At 38.6% G+C, this 20,702-nt stretch overlaps 1 protein-coding gene across 1 annotated transcript in view; it reads right to left on the reverse strand.

Moving 5' to 3' along the window:
• Window positions 1-20,702, reverse strand: part of LOC105478478 (protein CC2D2B) — a 264,293-nt gene that overhangs the window by 91,887 nt on the left and 151,704 nt on the right. The window contains 4 exon segments of the mRNA XM_071069392.1: window positions 4,186-4,314; window positions 4,406-4,542; window positions 4,939-5,137; window positions 19,085-19,180. Coding sequence (XP_070925493.1) covers window positions 4,186-4,314; window positions 4,406-4,542; window positions 4,939-5,137; window positions 19,085-19,180 — 561 coding nt within the window.

Here is a 20,702-nt window from a genome sequence, read left to right on the forward strand (position 1 = left end):
CAATCAAAGCACACCAGAAGGGTATCCAAAACCAGATATAAATAGAAATGTGGTTTTCACAGTGAGCTGAATTTATATGGAAGTTATATGACATTTAAAACATAAATCAGAATTAAACTCAGAAATTAGGTGAAAGAAAATGGCAAAAAAATTTAAAATTTAGAAATTAAGCCTATACTAGAAAGAACACAAGGGCAAATAAACACCACCAAATCTTTTTCTTAAGGTGAAGAAGGGGACATTTTAAATATATGAAAGAAGTAAAGAAAGGGAAATAAATCATTGGGTGGATTTAACTATAGATAAAATATGGCAGAAAACTATGTAAGTGAATGGTAAGACACGTCAATAGAATATATGCAAACTAAAATTCAGAGAGAAAAAATAATTTTTTAAAAAGTAAAAGTAGAAGACAAATTACAGAAAATATAAAATCTGAATGGTCCTATTTTTTGTGGTAAAAATTACAAAGCATGAGATCTCCCCTCAACAAATGTTTAAGTTTACAGTACTATTAACTATAAGCACAATGTTGTGCCATAGATCCCTAGGGCTTTTTCATCTTGCATGACTGAAACTCTATACCCTTTGAACAGCAACTCCCTATTTCTCTCTCCCCCAATCCCCTGGCAACTACCATTCTACCTTCTGCTTGTATGAAGCTGAACTACTTTGGATACCTCATATAAGCAGAATCATGCAGAATTTGTTCTTCTGTGATTATTTCATTTAGTATAACATCTTCAAGCTTCATCCATGTTTTAGCATATGACAAGATTTATTATTTATGGCTACATACACCACGTTTTCTTTATTGAACTGTCAATGAACAGCTAGGTTGTTTCCACCTCTTGGCTATTGTGAATAACGCTGCAATGAACATAGGAATGCAAATATCACTTCAAAATCTTAAATTCAATTTTTCTGGATAAATACCCAGAAGTGAGATTGTTGGATCATATTACAGTTCTATTTTAAATTTGCAGAGGAATTCCATACTATTTTCCATAGTGGTTGCACCATTTTACATTCCCACAAATAGTGTACAAGGGTTCTAATTTCTCTACATTGTTGCCAACACTTGTTATTTTCAGGGGATTTTAAAAAAATAATGACCATCCTAACAGGTGAGAGGGTATCTTCTTGTGGTTTTGACTTGCATTTCTCTGACAATTAGTGATGTTAGGCATGTTTTATATGTCTGTTGGCCATTTGTATGCATTTTTGGTTTTTTTGGAGAAATGTCTATTCAAGTCTTTTACCAATTTTTTAATTGGGTTGTTTTCCTGTTACTGAGTTCAATAAGTTCCTTATGTATTTTGGATTTCAACCTCTTATCAGATGTATGGTCTGCAAATATTTTCTCCCATTCCATAGGTTGCCTTCTGTCTCTGGTGATTGTTTCCTTTATTGCAACAGATGCATTTTAGTTTGTTGTAGTCTCACTTCTCTATTTTTGTTTTGTTGCCTGTGCTTTTAGTGTCATATCCAGGAAATCACTGCCAAGAACGATGTTATAAAGGCTTTCCTTCATGTTTTCATCTAGGAGTTTTATAGTTTCGGGTCTTGTTTTTAAGTCGTTACTCAATCTTGAGTTGATGTTTGTGTATGATGTAAGATAAGGGTCTGATTTCATTCTTTTGCATGTGGTTATCCAGTCTTCCCAGCACCATTTGTTGAAGAGACTATCCTTTCTCCATTGTGTAGTCATGGCATCCTCTTGAAGATCATTTGCCTGCATATACGTGAGTTAATTTCTGGGCTCTTCATTCTGTTCCATTGGTCCATATGTCTGTCTTTATGCCAGTACCATCCTGTTTTGATTAATGTAGCTTTGTAATACATTTTGAAGTCAGGAATGCAGGGGCCTTTGAAAACAGTATGCTGAGAATAGATAGGGCTCAAGGACAGTATCTCCAATTGAACTTTTAATGAACTCCCCGTAGGCGCCAAGAAGGCGGGCAGATAAGGAAGAGCATAGAAACAAGGAACTGAGTAGAGGGTTACATCTGGGAAAGAAAGTTTGTTTTGCATTGCATTCTTTCTGCTGACGTGGGGTTTATGGGGTATAAATAAAGTGAGGTGGAGGCTCTGAGCACGGCCGCCATGTTCTCTGTGTGTCTTTGTCTTTTGTGTGTTCTTTCATTCTCCACCACCCCCGGCATGGACCCCAACAGGAATATAAAGCTTCTACTTTGAAGGTCCTTTGAGATTCCTTATTAATTATTGGATTTTTTTCCATTTCTGTAAAAAAATGTCATTGAGAGTTTGAAATGGATTGCTCTAAGTCTGCAGATCACTTTGGGTAATATGGATATTTTTAACAATATTAAGTCTTCTAACCCATGAACATGGGATGTCTTTCCATTGACTAGTCCTTTATTTTTAAAGACATAGATGGTCAGCTGACTAATGTCAAAGATGACAATGAATTATAATGAGAAAAGATTTATTGATTTTTTTCCGTAAGTGGTATTAAGTCAATTGGATATCCATGTGGATAAAATGAAATATGACCCCCTACCTAATGCTATACACAGAAAGTACTTTCCAGATGGGTGGTAACCCTAAATGAGAAAGGTCCAACAATAAACTCTTTCGAATAAAAACAGAAAAATACTTTTGGCACCTGGAGTAAACACAGTTTCTTAAACAGCATATAAAAGGTGCTAACCCTAAAGAAAAAGAAAATGGTAAATTACACTACATTAAAATTAAGAATATCCCATCAAAAAGCACAGGTAAGAGAGTGATACGGTTTGGATCTGTGTCTCCACCCAAATCTCATGTTGAGCCGTAATCCCCAATGTTGGTGATGGGGCTTGGTGCAAAGTGATTGGATCATGGGGGTGGGTCCTTCATGAATGGTTTAACACCATCCCCTTGGGGTTGTTCTAGTGGTAGCGTTCTCATGAGATCTAGTCATTTAAAAGTGTGTGGCACCTCCCCTCTTCTCTCCCTTCTTCCTATTCTGGCCTTGTGAAGTGCCAGCTCCCTCTTTGTCCTCCACCATGATTGCAAGTTTCCTGAGGCCTCCCAGAAGTTTATTGAGGCCTCCCCAGAAGCTAAGCAGATGCCAGCATCACGCTTCCTGTACAAACTGTAGAATCATGAGCCAATTACACCTCTTTTATTTATAAATTACCCAGTCTCAGGTATTTTACAGCAGTGTGAGAATGGACTAAAATAGACAGTCAGAAGATTAACCATAGAGTAGATTATATGAGGGCTCATATCCAGAAATCAACACATCAATAAGAAAAAGCAGACAATCCAATAAGAAAAAAATGGTTAAAAGTCTTAACCAAGCTTTCATAAAAGAGGCCGTCCTAATAGCCAACGGACATGAAAAGGTGTTCAGTTTCATTAGTCATTAGGGAAATGCAGATTAAAACTTCAATGAAATACATCTTATATACACCAGAATGGCTGTGATTTAAAAGACAGATATACCAAATGTTGACAGGAATACAAAGCAGCTGAAACTCTCACACACTTCTTAGTTTGTGTATAGTTTGGTACAACCACTTCAGAAAACCATTTGGCACTATATAGTAAAACTAAACATATACAAAACTATAACCCAGCATTTCTACTCTGAGATATTTACCCAACAGAAAATGCATATGCATACAGTTATCAGAAGAGGTACAAATTTTCATGGTAGTGTTATTAGTAATAGCCAAAAACTGGATGTAACTTATATCCATCAATAAAAGAATGGTTAATAAATAAATAAATGTATTTTTCATACTATGGAGTTCTATACAGCAACAGAAATGAACAAGCTATTGCTGTACACAACAATATAGAGTACCTATTCTATTATTTCATTTATATAAAACAGGTAAAACTAACAGACAAGAGTAATGTATAGTGGTAGAAGTTACAGTAGTGGTTACCTTGAGTATCATTCATTTATTCATTATTTTTGTAAAATTAGCATCATACATAATTTTGCATTCTGCTTTTTTCACTTCAGATTTTATTTTGGATATTTCCCCATATCATTGAATATTCCTTGAAACTATAATTTTAAGGGCTATTTAACATTTCATCATGATTTAGATATTATATTAGTAGACTTAGTGTCTTTAAAGGATAAATCATCACCACAAAACCACCAGATATAATTGATTTTACAAGAATTTTAACCATAATTACAAATAAATTGTTGTTGGTTACCTTCCTGTATATGGTCTTAAGTAATGGATTTAAAGGTTCCTTCCTTACGTTTAGTCTGAAATTCCATGACTGTTTAATAGGTGTAGGTAATGACATTATTTCTCCACTCTCTCCAAACCAACATTTTCCCTATCAAAAATATTTAAGTATAGTAATTAAATATTTTGCTAAATAAGTCACATACTAGTCAGTGTTTTAACTTGTTAGCTGGTGCACTTGCCTCTTCTAGTTTAAGCAGGCGATTTTCCATTTTGTTGCAGGTCTTTTTATATATTTCTGGCTTTCTCTGAATATAGAATCCTTCATCTTCTAAAATACGTGGCATCATATCTTTTGGCAGTTTGTGCTGGTTGACCACTTAATAACAATAAAACTTAGATATTACTTTAAAGTCCAAAATATTAAATGGATATTGACCAAATAAGTAGTACAAACGACTATAATTACACCCTACTACTAAAGTCTAGCAGAAAGCCTCTCTCTCACTTTCTCTTTCTCTCTCTACATATATATATATATATATATATATATATATATATATATATATATATATACTTTTTTTTTTTTTTTTTTCAATGAAGAATGAGTTCTCTTAATCAGTTCCCTTAATTCAGGGAAGTCATGAAAAACAAATATAGAAAAGTTACTATAATTTTAGATCAGTACTTTTTATTTATCCAGCATACAGAAAAGCTATTATTCCATAACATAATTCATTAATGACTTGAATATTTTACTGGAAAAGAATGTTACCTGGAGAACTACTTGGTACAAAAATATTTGCCTTCTGTTTTTTTATTTGTTCTTGATCATCTTCATAGTCAGCAGCTTTTACTTTGAGTAAATCTGTCAAAATGAATTCTTTCATAAACTCTTCATCTTCACTCTCAGCAACATTTTGTAAATTAACACCAAGTGAAAAGCATTTGGGATAACTATCTTTTACTGGTCTCTGTTGAATACCAAAAAGGAAAATAAGTTTACATGCTTGTCTCCAGTGATTAATATGCATATAAATGAAGTGTACTGGAAACTTACTGTGAATTGTGTGTCTGATCCTGCCACCCACAGACCAAGTTCTAGCTGAACTTGTGTTACAATGAAATTTCACTGAACTTAGAACTCATTTAAGGTATAGTATTATAAAATATGATTTTTCTATAGCCCATCTTTGTAATTCTTCACTGAAAGACTACTGAAATAGCCCTTCCTCCCCTATGGAAAATGTTCTGAGATACTGAACTGTAATATTTCAACTACTGAGAATACAGTGTAGGGCAGGGTCCAAATATATCAGACCATGTGACCCTAAATCCCTTTTTTCCTCATCATTCAGAAAACAGTACCACCTAAAGTGCTGTCGAGTAGGCATGCTTTTTTCTACAAGGTATTCATGAAAAAAAACGAAAGAAGAAAGAAAAGATTCAGCATAGAAGTGTAGCAGAGTGATTATAGTGAAATTCTGATATATGATATATATAAAGGTTATAAACAATTTGAACATAGATGTGGAAACAGATACATTACTAAATATTAAAATGAATATATCATACTCATAAATTTAATATGAGTCTATTCATGAAAGCAAAATCATTATTTTGGATGATTTTATCTAATTTGAAATATACACATACTGAACAACAGAGACTGTGTGAGTCAGACAAAAATCCCTCGATTCTCAAAAGCAAACATTTAGGGTAAATAATAAAATTTAACAAGTTAATCACAGAATTCCTTTGAATAGAGAATCCTACATGGCCTTGATCAATACTGACAAAGTTAAATAAGTAATGTCATTAAACGTCAACTAGGTTCATATAAAATCATATAATCATACCCTCCCTCCTATATCCCTGCCATGAAATCAGGATATTTTATATCCAGAAATCTTTGTGATATCCTTTTCAGAATTCAAATAAAGTATGCCAATATCTAGGAGCAAGGTTTGGGGGATCTCCACATGGGGGTTCTCTTTGAAGATTTCAGTCACAGACTACAAAGGCCTCTTTGCTCCAACTGGAGCTCTCACAACCAAGCTTCCTTTAAAACACCCCTTGTGTGGGCCAGGGCTTTCCACCTGCCTTCAGAGCTAAGGTCTGCCCTGATGGTAGACCATGTCGGGCTATCATCTTGGACTCTAGCCTAATTATGACTCTGCAGGTCTGTTTTTTATGAGCCCTACCCAATCTATCTATATTTTTAGCTTGAGACAAGCTGTGATCTCGACCAATACAAGTCCTACCTGCTCAACTGTTTCTCACTTAGTCTGAGTCCATCTGCTATCCCAGATCACTTTCTTGGTCTTCACTCTGCAGCTGACAGCAGAGCAATGTGTGTGCTGTTGGCTATTGTGTGATAGGGAGAATGGGGTCAGAAGATATACGTCTAGATGGATACAAGTGAGTTTTGTGCTGTACAAAAGGGGTAGTGTCCCTGCCCCTTCTCACAGGAACATGCCTTGTTAACTGTGGTGTGACAAGCAGAACCTTCTGAAAGTAACCCCAGGCTTCACTCTGGGTTGCCCAGATGGGATATGTGGAACCAGGGCTCCCCTTTCTCCCAGCAGGAAGGGACCACACTCAAACTCAGCCTCTTACAAAAAGAATAGCATTCTCCTTTCTGTGATGGGGACAGTAGTCACTAGCTGCAGGGCAGACGGCTTTTCCAAACAACTCCTCTAAACAGCTCACATCTAAACCTTGACTTCCTCATGCCCAAGAAGCCCATTTGCCCCACTCTTTAATCCTACTGACCTAATATGCTTGCCCTACAAGAAGGAAAAGTGGCCACAGCCACAGCACCTAGCCCTGGCATACTCTGCCGGGTTGGAGGATCAGAGACAGGGCCTGCTTGTTTTTCCAGAAAAGCCTATCCCTTACCCCAAACTGTGGGAGGCAGGGAAGTCAGATGACTGATTAAGAGCACAGGAATGTTTGATACCCATTTAATCAATATTCATTCAAATATTCATTGTGTGCCTAATGTATTCCAGGAAGAAAATAAACAAATAGACAAAGAACTATATATTAAGTGGTGATAAGTGTTATGAAGAAAAATAAAGCAAGGTAAGAGGATAGAGAATGCTAGACTGGGTAGGTTGGGAGTACTATTTTAGTTAGGGTTGTCAGGCATAGCATCTTTAATAATACGTCATTTGAACAGAAATCCAAAGTTTGTGGGGGACACAGCTTAAGGAGAAGGAAAGAGCTTTCTAGGCAGACACCTCAGTACAAAGACCCTGAGGCAGGAGCTTGCGGTAAATGAGAAACAGGAAGGAAGGCAATGTGGCTGGTGTCAGACGACAGAGGGGAGAGTAGGGAAAAATAAAAGTCAGAGAGGTTTAGTACCTGACCAGATCATGTAGATTTTGAAGGCCCCTGTAAGGACTTTCACTGTGAGTGAGGTAGGAAACCATTAGAAGGTTTAAGCAAAAAAAAAAAAAAAAAAAAAAAAAAGTATGTCTTAGATTTTAACAGGGTCACTCTGATGACTATATGATATGAAAAATGGACTACAGGGACAATAGTGAATACAGATGGAGACAGTGGCAATGATTCTGATGAGAGGCTATGGTGAAGTACCAGAGAGGCTGGTGAAAAGTGGGTCTGATTCAGGAATACTTTGAAGGCAGAACAAACAGGGTTTGTGAGAAATTGGATTTGAAGCATGTGAGTAAAAGGAAATCTGAGGATGAGACCAAGGTTCAACCAAGCAACTTGAAAAATGGAATTGCCATTGACTACTGTGATTCTGTTTATATAAAACTGTGTGGCCAGGTGTGGTGGCTCACGCCTGTAATCCCAACACTTTGGGAGGCCGAGGTGGGTGGATCACCTGAGATCAGGAGTTTGAGACCAGCCTGGCCAACACAGCAAAACCCCATCTCTACTAAAAATGCAAAAATTAGCCAGGTGTGGTGGCACACTCCTGTAATCCCAGCTACTTGGGAGGCTGAGGCAGGAGAATCGCTTGAAGCTAGGCACTCCAGCCTGGGTGACAGACTAAGACTCTGTCTCAAAACAAAACAAAACAAAACAAACAAAAAAAACCTCTGGTGGCTGGCAAGATGGCGGAATAGGAACAGCTCTGGTCTGCAGCTCCCAGTAAGACCAACGCAGAAGGCCAGTGATTTCTGCATTTCCAACTGAGGTACCTGGCTCATCTCACTGGGACTTGTTAGACGGTGCAGCCCACAGAGGGTGAGCAGAAGCAGGGTGGGGCATTGCCTCACCCAGGAAGCATAAGGGGTCAGAGAACTCCCTCCCCTAGCCAAGGGAAGCTGTGAAGGACTGTGCAATGAGGAATGGGCCCAGATACTACACTTTTTCCCATGGTCTTCTCAACCTGCAGACCAGGAGATTCCCTCAGGGGCCTATGCCACCAGGGCCCTGGGGTTCTTTTTTTTTTTTTAAGTTCTAGGGTACATGTGCACAATGTGCAGGTTTGTTACATATGTATACATGTGCCATGTTGGTGTGCTGCACCCATTAACTCATCATTTACATTAGGTATATCTCCTAATGCTATCCCTCCCCACTCCCCCAACCCCACGACAGGCCCCGGTGTGTGATGTTCCCCATCCTGTGTCCAAGTGTTCTCATTGTTCAATTCCCACCTATGAGTGAGAACATGCAGTGTTTGGTTTCTTGTCCTTGGGACAGTTTGCTGAGAATGATGGTTTCCAGCTTCATAGATATCCCTACAAAGGACATGAACTCATCCTTTTTTATGGCTGCATTGTATTCCATGGTGTATATGTGCCACATTTTCTTAATCTAGTCTATCATTGATGGACATTTGGGTTGATTCCAAGTCTTTGCTATTGTGAATAGTGCTGCAATAAACATACGTGTGCATGTGTCTTTATAGCAGCCTGATTTATAATCCTTTGGGTATATACCCAGTAATGGGATGGCTGGGTCAAATGGTATTTCTAGTTCTAGATCCTTGAGGAATCGCCACACTGTCTTCCACAATGGTTCAAGTAGTTTACAGTCCAACCAACAGTGTAAAAGTGCTCCTATTTCTCCACATCCTCTCCAGCACCTGTTATTTCCTGAATTTTTAATGATCACCATTCTAACTGGTGTGAGATGGTATCTCATTGTGGTTTTGATTTGCATTCTCTGATGGCCAGTGATGATGAGCATTTTTTCATGTGTCTGTTGGCTGCATAAATGTCTTCTTTTGAGAAGTGTCTGTTTATATCCTTTGCCCTCATTTTGATGGGGTTGTTTATTTTTTTCTTGTAAATTTGATTGAGTTCTTTGTAGATTCTGGATATTAGCCCTTTGTTAGATGAGTAGATTGCATAGATTGCAAAAATTTTCTCCATTCTGTAGGCTGCCTGTTCACTCTGATGGTAGTTTCTTTTCCTGTGCAGAAGCTCTTTAGTTTAATTAGATCCCATTTGTCAGTTTTGGCTTTTGTTGCCATTGCTTTTGGTGTTTTAGACATGAAGCCGTTGCCCATGCCTATGTCATGAATGGTATTGCCTAGGTTTTCTTCTAGGGTTTTCATGGTTTTAGGTCTAACATTTAAGTCTTCAATCCATCTCGAATTAATTTTTGTATAAGGTGTAAGGAGGGGATCCATTTTCACTTTTCTCCGTATGGCTAGCCAGTTTTCCCAGTACCATATATTAAATAGGGAATCATTTCCCCATTGCTTATTTTTGTCAGGTTTGTCGAAGATCAGATGGTTGTAGATGTGTAGTATTATTTCTGAGGGCTCTGTTCTGTTCCATTGTTCTATATCTCTGTTTTGGTACCAGAACCATGTTGTTTTGGTTACTGTAGCCTTGTAGTATACTTTGAAGTCAGGTAGCGTGATGCCTCCAGCTTTGTTCTTTTGGCTTAAGATTGTCTTGGCAATGTGGGCTCTTTTTTGGTTCCATATGAACTTTAAAGTAGGTTTTTCCAATTCTGTGAAGGAAGTCATTGGTAGCTTGATGGGGATGGCATTGAATCCATAAATTACCTTAGGCAGTACGGCCATTTTCATGATATTGATTCTTCCTATCCATAAGCATGGAATGTTCTTCCATTTGTTTGTGTTCTCTGTTATTTCGTTGAGCAGCGGTTTGTAGTTCTCCTTGAAGAGGTCCTTCACATCCCTTGTAAGTTGGATTCCTAGGTATTTTCTTCTCTTTGAAGCAGTTGTGAATGGGGGTTCACTCATGATTTGGCTCTCTGTCTGTCTGTTATTGGTGTATAAGAATGCTTTGATTTCTGCACATTGATTTTGTATCCCGAGACTTCGCTGAAGTTGCTTATCAGCTCAAGGAGATTTTGGGCTGAGACGATGGGGTTTTCTGAATATACAGTCATGTCATCTGCAAGCTGGGACAATTTGACTTCCTCATTTCCTTACTGAATACCCTTTATTCTTTTTCCTGCATGATTTCCCTGGCCAGAACTTCCAACACTAAGTTGAATAGGAGTGGTGAGAGAGGGCATCCCTGTCTTGTGCCAGTTTTCAAAGGGAATGTTTCCAGTTTTTGCCCATTCAGTATGATATTGGCTGTGGGCTTGTCATAAATGGCTCTTATTATTTTGAGACACGTCCCATCAATACCTAATTTATTGAGAGTTTTTAGCATGAAGGGCTGTTGAATTTTGTCAAAGGCCTTTGCTGCATCTATTGAGATTATCATGTGGTTTTTGTCATTGGTTCTGTTTACGTGATGGATTATGTTTATTGGGATTTGTATGTTGAACCAGCCTTGCATACCAGGGATGAAGCCCACTTGATCATGGTGGATAAGCTTTTTGATGTGGTGCTGGATTTGGTGTGCCAGTATTTTATTGAGGATTTTTGCATCGATGTTCATCAGGGATATTGGTCTAAAATTCTCTTTTTTTGTGTGTGTCTCTGCCAGGCTTTGGTATCAGGATGATGCTGACCTCATAAAATGAGTTAGGGAGGATTCCCTCTTTTTGTATTGATTGGAATACTTTCAGAAGGAATGGTACCAGCTCTTCTTCATACCTATGGTAGAATTTGGCAGTGAATTCGTCCAGTCCTGGACTTTTTTGGTTGGTAGGTTTTTAATTATTGCTTCAATTTCAGAGCCTGTTATTGGTCTATTCAGGGATTCAACTTCCTCCTGGTTTAGTCTTGGGAGGGTGTATGTGTCCAGGAATTTATCCATTTCTTCTAGATTTTCTAGTTTATTTGCATAGAAGTGTTTATAGTATTCTCTGATGGTAGTTTGTATCTCTGTGAGATCGGTGGTGATATCCCCTTTGTCATTTTTTATTGTGTCTATTTGATTCTTCTCTCTTTTCTTCTTTATGAGTCTTGCTAGCAGTCTATCAATTTTGTTGATATTTTCAAAAAACCAGCTCCTGGAGTCATTGATTTTTTGAAGGGTTTTTGTGTCTCTATCTCCTTTAGTTCTGCTCTGATCTTAGTTATTACTTGCCTTCTGCTAGCTTTTGAACTTGTTTGCTCTTGCTTCTTTTGTTCTTTTAATTGTGATGTTAGGGTGTTAATTTTAGATCTTTTGTGCTTTCTCTTGTGGGCATTTAGTACTCTAAATTTCCCTCTACACACTGCTTTAAATGTGTCCGAGCTTCTGGTATGTTGTGTCTTTGTTGTCATTGGTTTCAAAGAACATCTTTATTTCCGACTTCATTTCGTTATTTACCCAATAGTCATTCAGGAGCAGGTTGTTCAGTTTCCATATAGTTGAGCGGTTTTGAGTGGGTTTCTTAATCCTGAGTTCTAGTTTGGTTGCACTGTGGTCTGAGAGACAGTTTGTTGTAATTTCTGTTTTTACATTTGCTGAGGAGTGCTTTACTTCCAACTATGTGATCAATTTTAGAATAAGTGTGAGGGCCCTGGGTTTCAACAAAAACTGGGCGGCTGTTTGGGCAAACACTGAGCTAGCTGCAGGAGGTTTTTTTTTTTTTTTCTTTTCATACCCCAGTGGTGCCTGGAACGCCAGCAAGACAGAACCATTCACTCCCCTGGAAAGGGGGCTGAAGCCAGGGAGCCATGCAGTCAAGCTTCGCGGATCTCATCCTGACAGAGCCCAGCAAGCTAAGATCAACTGGCTTGAAATTCTCACTGCCAGCACAGCAGTCTGAAGTCAACCTGGGACACTGAAGCTTGGTGAGGAAAGGGGCGCCTGCCATTACTGATGCTTGAGTAGGTGGGTTTTTCCCTTACAGTGTAAACAAAGCCACGGGGAAGTTCAAACTGAGCGGAGCCCACTGCAGCTTGGCAAAGCTGCTGTAGCCAAACTGCCTCTCTAGACTCCTCCTCTCTGGTCAGGGCATCTCTGAAAGAAAGGCAGTAGCCCCGGTCAGGGGGTTTTATAGATAAAACTCCCATCTCCTGGGACAGAGCACCTGGGGCAGCTGTGGGCACAGCTTCAGCAGACTTAAACATTCCTGCCTGCCAGTCCTGAAGACAGCAGCAGATCTCCCAGCACAGTGCACAAGCTCTGCTAAGGGACAGACTCCCTCCTCAAGTGGTTCCCTGACGGCTGTGTCTCCTGACTGGGAGACACCTCCCAGCAGGGGTCGAGAGACACCTCATCCAGGAGAGCTCTGGATGCATGGCATCTGGTGGGTGCCCCTCTGGGATGAAGCTTCCAGAGGAAGGAATAGGTAGCAATCTTTGCTGTTCTGTAGCCTCCGCTGGTGATACCCAGGCAATCAGGGTCTGGAGTGGACCTACAGCAAACTCCAGCAGACCTGCAGCAGAGGGGTCTCTTACAAGGAGAACTAACAAACAGAAAGGAATAGCATCAACATCAACAAAAAGGACATCCACACAGAAACCCCGTCCAAAGGTCACCAACATCAAAGACCAAAGGTAGATAAATCCATGAAGATGAGGAAAAAACAGCAGAAAAAGGTGGAAAATTTCAAAAACCAGAATGCCTCTTTTCCTCCAAAGGATCACAACTCCTCACCAGCAAGGGAACAAAACTGGACAGAGAATAAGTTTGATGAATTGATAGAAGTAGGCTTCAGAAGGTGGGTAATAACAAACTCCTCTGAGCTAAAGGCGCATGTTCTAATCCAATGCAAGGAAGCTAAGAACCTTGAAAAAAAGTTAGAGGAATTGCTAACTAGAACAACCAGTTTAAAGAAGAACATAAATGACCTGATGGAGCTGAAAAACACAGCACGAGAACTTCATGAAGCATACAAAAGTACCAATAGCTGAATCGATCAAGCAGAAGAAAGGATACCAGAGATTGAAGGTCAACTTAATGAAATAAAGCATGAAGACAAGATTAGAGAAAAAAGAATGAAAAGAAATAAACAAAGCCTCCAAGAAATATGGGACTATGTGAAAAGACCAAACCAACATTTGATTGGTGTACCTGAAAGTGACGAGGAGAATGGAACTAAGTTGGAAAACACTCTTCAGGATATTATCCAAGAGAACTTCTCCAACTTAGCAAGACAGGCCAACATTCAAATTCAGGAAATACAGAGAATACCACCAAGATACTCCTCGAGAAGAGCAACCCCAAGGCACAAAATCGTCAGATTCACCAAGGTTGAAATGAAGGAAAAAATGTTAAGGGCAGCCAGAGAGAAAGGTCAGGTTACCCACAAAGGGAAGCCTATCAGACTAACAGTGGATCTCTATGCAGAAACCCTACAAGCCAGAAAAGAGTGGGGGCCAATATTCAACATTCTTAAAAGAATTTTCAACCCAGAATTTCATATCCAGCCAAACTAAAATTCATAAGTGAAGGAGAAATAAAATCCTCTACAGACAAGCAAATGCTGAGAGATTTTGTCACCACAGGCCTGACTTACAAGAGCTCCTGAAAAAAGCACTAAATATGGAAAGGGAAAACCAGTGCCAGCCACTGCAAAAACATACCAAATTGTAAAGACCATTGACACTATGAAGAAACTGCATCAATTAATGTGCAAAATAATCATCTAGCATCATAATGACAGGATCAAATTCACACATAACAATATTAACCTTAAATGTAAATGGGCTAAATGCCCCAATTAAAAGATACAGACTGGCAAATTGGATAATGAGTCAAGACCCATTGGTGTGCTGTATTCAGGAGACCCATCTCACATGCAAAGACACACATAGGCTCAAAATAAAGGGACGGAGGAAGATTTGCCAAGCAAATGGAAAGCAAAAAAAAGCAGGAGTTGCCATCCTAGTCTCTGATAAAACAGACTTTAAACCAACAAAGATGAAAAAAGACAAAGAAGGACATTACATAATGGTAAAGGATCGATGCAACAAGAAGAGTTAACTATCCTAAATATATATATGCATCCAACACTGGGGCACCCAGATTCATAAAGCAAGTCCTTAGAGACCTACAAAGAGACTTAGACTCCCACAGAATAATAGTGGGAGACCTTAACACCTAACTGTCAATATTAGACAGATGAATGAGACAGAAAATTAACAAGGATATTCAGGACTTGAACTCAGCTCTGGACCAAGTGGACCTAACAGACATCTTCAGAACTCTCCACCCCAAATCAACAGAATATACATTCTTCTCAGCACCACATCACACTTATTCTAAAATTGACCACATAATTGGAAGTAAAACACTCCTCAGCAAATGCAAAAGAATGGAAATCATAACAGTCTCTCAGACCACAGTGTAAATCAAATTAGAACTCAGGATTAAGAAACTCACTCACAACTGCACAACTACATGGAAACTGAACAACCTGCTCCTGAATGACTACTGGGTAAATAACGAAATTAAGGCAGAAATAAAAAGTTATTTGAAACCAAAGAGAACAAAGACACAATGTACCAGAATCTCTGAGACACAGCTAATGCAGTGTTTAGAGGGAAATTTATAGCACAAGATGCCCACAGGAGAAAGCGGGAAAGATCTAAAATTGATACCTTAACATCACAATTAAAAGAACCAGAGAAACATGAGCAAACAAATTCAAAAGCTAGCAGAAGACAAGAAATAACTAAGATCAAAGCAGAACTGAAGAAGATAAGAGACACAAAAAAACCCTTCAAAAAATCAATGAATCCAGGAGCTGGTTTTTTGAAAAGATTAACAAAATAGACCACTAGCCAGACTAATAAAGAAGAAAAGAGAAGAGAATCAAATAGATGCAATAAAAATGATGAAGGGGATGTCACCACTGATCCCACAGAAATACAAACTACCATCAGAGAACACTATTAACACCTCTACACAAATAAACTAGAAAATCTAGAAGAAATGGATAAATTCCTGGACACATACACCCTCCCAAGACTAAACCAGGAAGAAGTCGAATCCCTGAATAGACCAACAACAGGTTCTGAAACTGAGGCAATAATTAATAGCCTACCAACCATAAAAAGCCCAGAACCAGAAAGATTCACAGCCGAATTCTACCAGAGGTACAAAGAGGAGCTGGTACCATTCCCTCTGAAACCATTCCAAACAATAGAAAAGGAGGGACTCCTTGCTAACTCATTTTATGAGGTCAGCATCATCCTGATACCAAAACCTGTCAGAGACACAACGAAAAATGAAAATTTCAGGCCAATATCCCTGATGAACATCGATGCAAAAATCCTCAATAAAATATTGGCAAACCAAGTCCAGCACCACATCAAAAATCTTATCCACGATGATCAGTGGGCTTCACCCCTGGGATGCAAGGCTGGTTCAACATACGCAAATCAATAAACATAATCCATCATGTAAACAGAACCAATGACAAAAACCACATGATTATCTCAATAGATGCAGAAAAGACCTTTGATAAAATTCAACACCCTTTCATGCTAAAAACTCCCAATAAACTAGGTATTGATGGAACGTATCTCAAAATAATAAGAGCTATTTATGACAAACCCACAGGCAATCTCAAACTAAATGGGCAAAAGCTGGAACCATTCCCTCTGAAAACTGGCGCAAGACAAGGATGCCCTCTCTCACCACTCCTATTCAACACAGTATTGGAAGTTCTGGCCAGGGAAATCAGGCAAGAGAAAGAAATAAAGGGTATTAAAATAGGAAGACAGGAAGTCAAATTGTCTGTTCGCAGATGATATGATTGTATATGTAGAAAACCCCATCGTCTCAGCCCAAAACCTCTGTAAACTGATAAGCAACTTCAGCGAAGTCTCAGGATACAAAATCAATGTGCAAAAATCAAAAGCATTCTTATGCACCAATAATAGACAAACAGAGAGCCAAATCACGAGTGAACTCCCATTCACAATTGCTACAGAGAGAAGAAAATACCTAGGAATCCAACTTACAAGGGATGTGAAGGACCTCTTCAAGGAGAACTACAAACCGCTGCTCAATGAAATAAAATAGGACACAAACAAATGGAAGAACATTCCATGCTCATGGATAGGAAGAATCATATTGTGAAAATGGCCATACTGCCCAAGGTAATTTATAGATTCAATGCTATCCCCATCAAGCTACCATTGACTTTCTTCACCGAATTAGAAAAAAATACTTTAAATTTCATATGCAACCAAAAAAGGGCCTGTATAGCCAAGACAATACTAAGCAAAAAGAAAAAAGTTGGAGGCATCACGTTACCTGACTTCAAACTATACTACAAGGCTACAGTAACCAAACACCATGGTACTGGTATGAAAATAGATATATAGACCAATGGAACAGAAAAGAGGCCTCAGAAATAACGCTACACATCTACAACCATCTGATCTTTGATAAACCTGACAAAAATAAGCAATGGGGTAAGGATTCCCTATTTAATATATGGTGTTAGGAAACCTGATTAGCCATATGCAGAAAACTGAAACTGGATCCCTTCCTTACACCTTATACAAAAATTAACTCAAGATGGATTAAAGACTTAAATGTAAGATCTAAAACCATAAAAAAACCCTACAGGAAAACCTAGGCAATAATATTCAGGACATAGGCATGGGCAAAGGATTTATAACTAAAACACGAAAGCAATGGCAACAAAAACCAAAATTGACAAACGGGATCTAATTAAACTAAAGAGCTTCTGCACAGCAAAAGAAACTATCACCAGAGTGAACAGGCAACCTACATAATGGGAGAAAATTTTTGCAATCTATCCATCTGACAAAGGGTTGATATTCAGAATCTACAAATAACTTAAACAAATTTACAAGACAAAAACAACCCCATCAAAAAGTGGGCAAAGGATATGAACAGACACTTCTCAAAAGAAGACATTATGCAGCCAGCAAACATATGAAAAAAAAGCTCACCATCACTGGTCATTAGAGAAACGCAAATTAAACCCACAATGAGATACCATCTCACACCAGTTAGAATGGTGATCATTAAAAAGTCAGGAAACAACAGATGCTGGAGAGCATAGAGAGAAATAGGAACGCTTTTACACTGTTGGTGGGAGTGTCTTCTACCATTGTGGAAGACACTGCGGCAATTCCCCAAGGTTCTAGAACCAGAAATACCATTATTGACTAAGCAATCTCATTACTGGGTATATACCCAAAGGATTACAAATCATTCTACTATAAAGACACATGCACATGTTTATGTTTACTGCAGCACTGTTCACAATAGCAAAGACTTGGACAACCCAAATACCCATCAATGATAGACCGAATAAAAAAAAATGTGGCACATATACACCATGGAATACTATGGAGACATAAAAAAGGAGGAGTTCATGTCCTTTGCAGGGACCTGGATGAAGCTGGAAACCATCATTCTCAGGAAACTAACACAGGAACAGAAAACCAAACATCGCATGTTCTCACTCATAAGTGGGAGCTGAACAATGAGAACACATGGACACAGGGAGGGCAATATCACACACTGGGGCCTGTCAGGGGGTGGGGGATTAGGGGAGGGATAGCATTAGAAGAATACCTAATGGAGATGATGGGTTGATGGGTGCAAGCAAATCACCATGGCATGTGTATACCGATGTAACAAACCTGCACGTTCACCACAAGTATCCCAGAACTTAAAGTATAGTAGTAATAAAAACTGTGTGTGTGCATGTACAGGGCTAAGCATAGAGAAAAGTATGAAAAAAATGATAATAGTGACTATCTTAGGTTAGTGGGATTTCAGGTGATTTTTATTTTCTTCCTTGTGGCTTTCTGCATTACGTTTTTATACTGTGTATGTTTTACTTGTTCAAAATTTTAAAATAGTTTTTTTTTTAATTGTGCGAAAAACAACAATAACAAAATTAGAATGAAAGAACTGGAGCAGAATGCAAAGAAAGGTGACTGGAAGGGACTGGGAGGTGGAAGTAGAAAGGCAAATGGGGGTCCCAGAGGGACTTGACAGGGGACCTGAGCGATCTGGAGGGCCCAAGAGGTGGCAAGAGACATTATGTAGAACTACTGGGAATAGGAGGTACTGGGTAGCAGGGGGCTCAAGAAGACTGTGGGGAGACTGGAAGGTACAGAGGGATAGAAGAAAGTGTCCAGGAACAACAGCAGATAGGGAGACAAGTCAAGAGGAGATGGGGAAGACCAGTGAGGCTAAGTAGGACTGGAGGAAAGGGCAACCCCAGAGAAACAGGGAGACTACACAGTCTGAGGGGGACTGAGAGAGACTGACTAGAAGAGGCCTTGGGATTGGATTAGCTTTTGAGCTGACAGCCTAGACTTTCCAGCTCTATCAAGGCTTAACCCTCTTTGCCTGATTTTCGTCACCTGTAAAGATAAGCATAAGGCCTGCCTCAGAGTTAAGATGAGGATTGAATGCTACAATCCACGTTAAAAACTTAGTAATCACTGAGCATTCAGAGCGCACTCAATAAATGCTAGGTTTTATTATTATGAACAGCTTCTCAATTCAAAAAGAAGAGGCATGATAATAAAACTTCATCTCCCATCCAAGTATTTCATTCTGCGCTTTTAATAAGGAATCATTTTTTCCTGAGAGTGAGATGGTGGGAGGGAAGAGAATAAATCCAACCTGCTCTGAAGACTTGCCCAAAGCTGAACCTTCTTCACCACTGAGAATGAAAAATGAAAGACTTTCATCCAATGAGACTTCGGTCTGTGGAGACAACTATGATAAACCAGTATTTAGTGTTGACATAAATGCTTTTTCTGCTTATAAGTAAAGGAAATACTTTTCTGTAATAGGGTAAACATAATTGTTACCTCGCTAGCGAACAGGGAGCACCAAGGCAGATAATATCAAGGTGTATTTAGCTTTGAGTCTGTTTGGTTCATGAATTTTTTATTTTTGTTCTATTTCTAATGTTCTGGTAACTGCAAGAAAAGCCAGAATATAGAGCCAAAATCTTCATCTTCCCAAACTATCTCCTCACTCTAGTCTGGGAGGAAAGAGTTTGACCAAAATGCTGGCTCCAGTGGAGCTTTCTTTTTTCTCCTTGTTTTTAGTGCTGTCCTGTTAAGGTGTGTGCGTGTGTGCACGTGCACACACACATACACACACACACACACAGACTGCCACCTCAGCCCACAATCTTTCATGGAGTTAGAAGCAATTGAAAGTCTGAAAAGTGGTATATTCTTAGTTGTAAACCCACTGATAAAGAAGCTCTCATTTTTCACTCTTGTAAAGTCTGACTCTTTGAATTGATAAATCACATCACTTCTTTCTCACACACATATATTAAAATGAACTGTTTTAAGGAAGGCTTGGGAAAGCAATCAATTCTATAATAAAAAGTAAAACTCATAGTTTCTAGGAATCAAATAATTTAAAATATGTAAACTATAAAATTATAAGATACAATTTTATATAAGATATAATTTTATAAAGTATAAAATTATAAGATTTTATCTTATAAGATAAAAGCTTATCTTTATATTCTGTTTGTACCTACAATGTAGGCATGACATTAACTTAAAAGTTATTCACCTTGTAACAGTGCTGCTTATATGAACTGTCAGTATATACTTTTACCCCCCATCATCTCTGCATATCTCAAAATCGCTTGCTTAAATCTGCTTCCTGAGCAGATACCCCTGTGTGGTAACTGGGATTGTGTTTCTTAGAAGTCAATTTCTCTTCCTTTTAATCCCTTTTCCTGATACTCAATGGATTGACCTTGACAAACTTTTTAACTCTTTATAGTTTTTACTATTCGTAGTGAAATTAAATCCAATTCAGGCATGTTTTAATTCATGTGTTAAGTGAATAACATGCACATAAACATCACTTTTTAGTCTGCTTTTACCTTTACATTTAATTAAAATAATTTTTATTAAGTACCTAAGAGGGGCTCTGTGGAGGAGCCAAAGAAAAATTAAAAAAAAAAAAAAAACCTTTGCATTTTAAAATGTGCAGTTATATACTCTAGGTGCTTGTGGCAGAAACTATTACTTGCTCTTTACAGTCTTTTCTCCCATCTCTAATAGTGGAACCTAGACACTTCTTCCACATTCATTTGGTGGAAATGATATGTGCAGTTTGCTGGTCTTGTCCCCTAAAAGATCAACCTAAAATCCTTTGGTTCTTTCTTTCCCCCTTCCCTTTCGCTAGCAAATGGAAAACTAGAGCTTTGCCATTGGACTCACAGATGGAAACCACATACTGGAGATGGCAAAACTTTCCTATC

Source organism: Macaca nemestrina, chromosome 9 (assembly GCF_043159975.1).
Source record: "Macaca nemestrina isolate mMacNem1 chromosome 9, mMacNem.hap1, whole genome shotgun sequence".
NCBI classification, from domain to species: domain Eukaryota; kingdom Metazoa; phylum Chordata; class Mammalia; order Primates; family Cercopithecidae; genus Macaca; species Macaca nemestrina.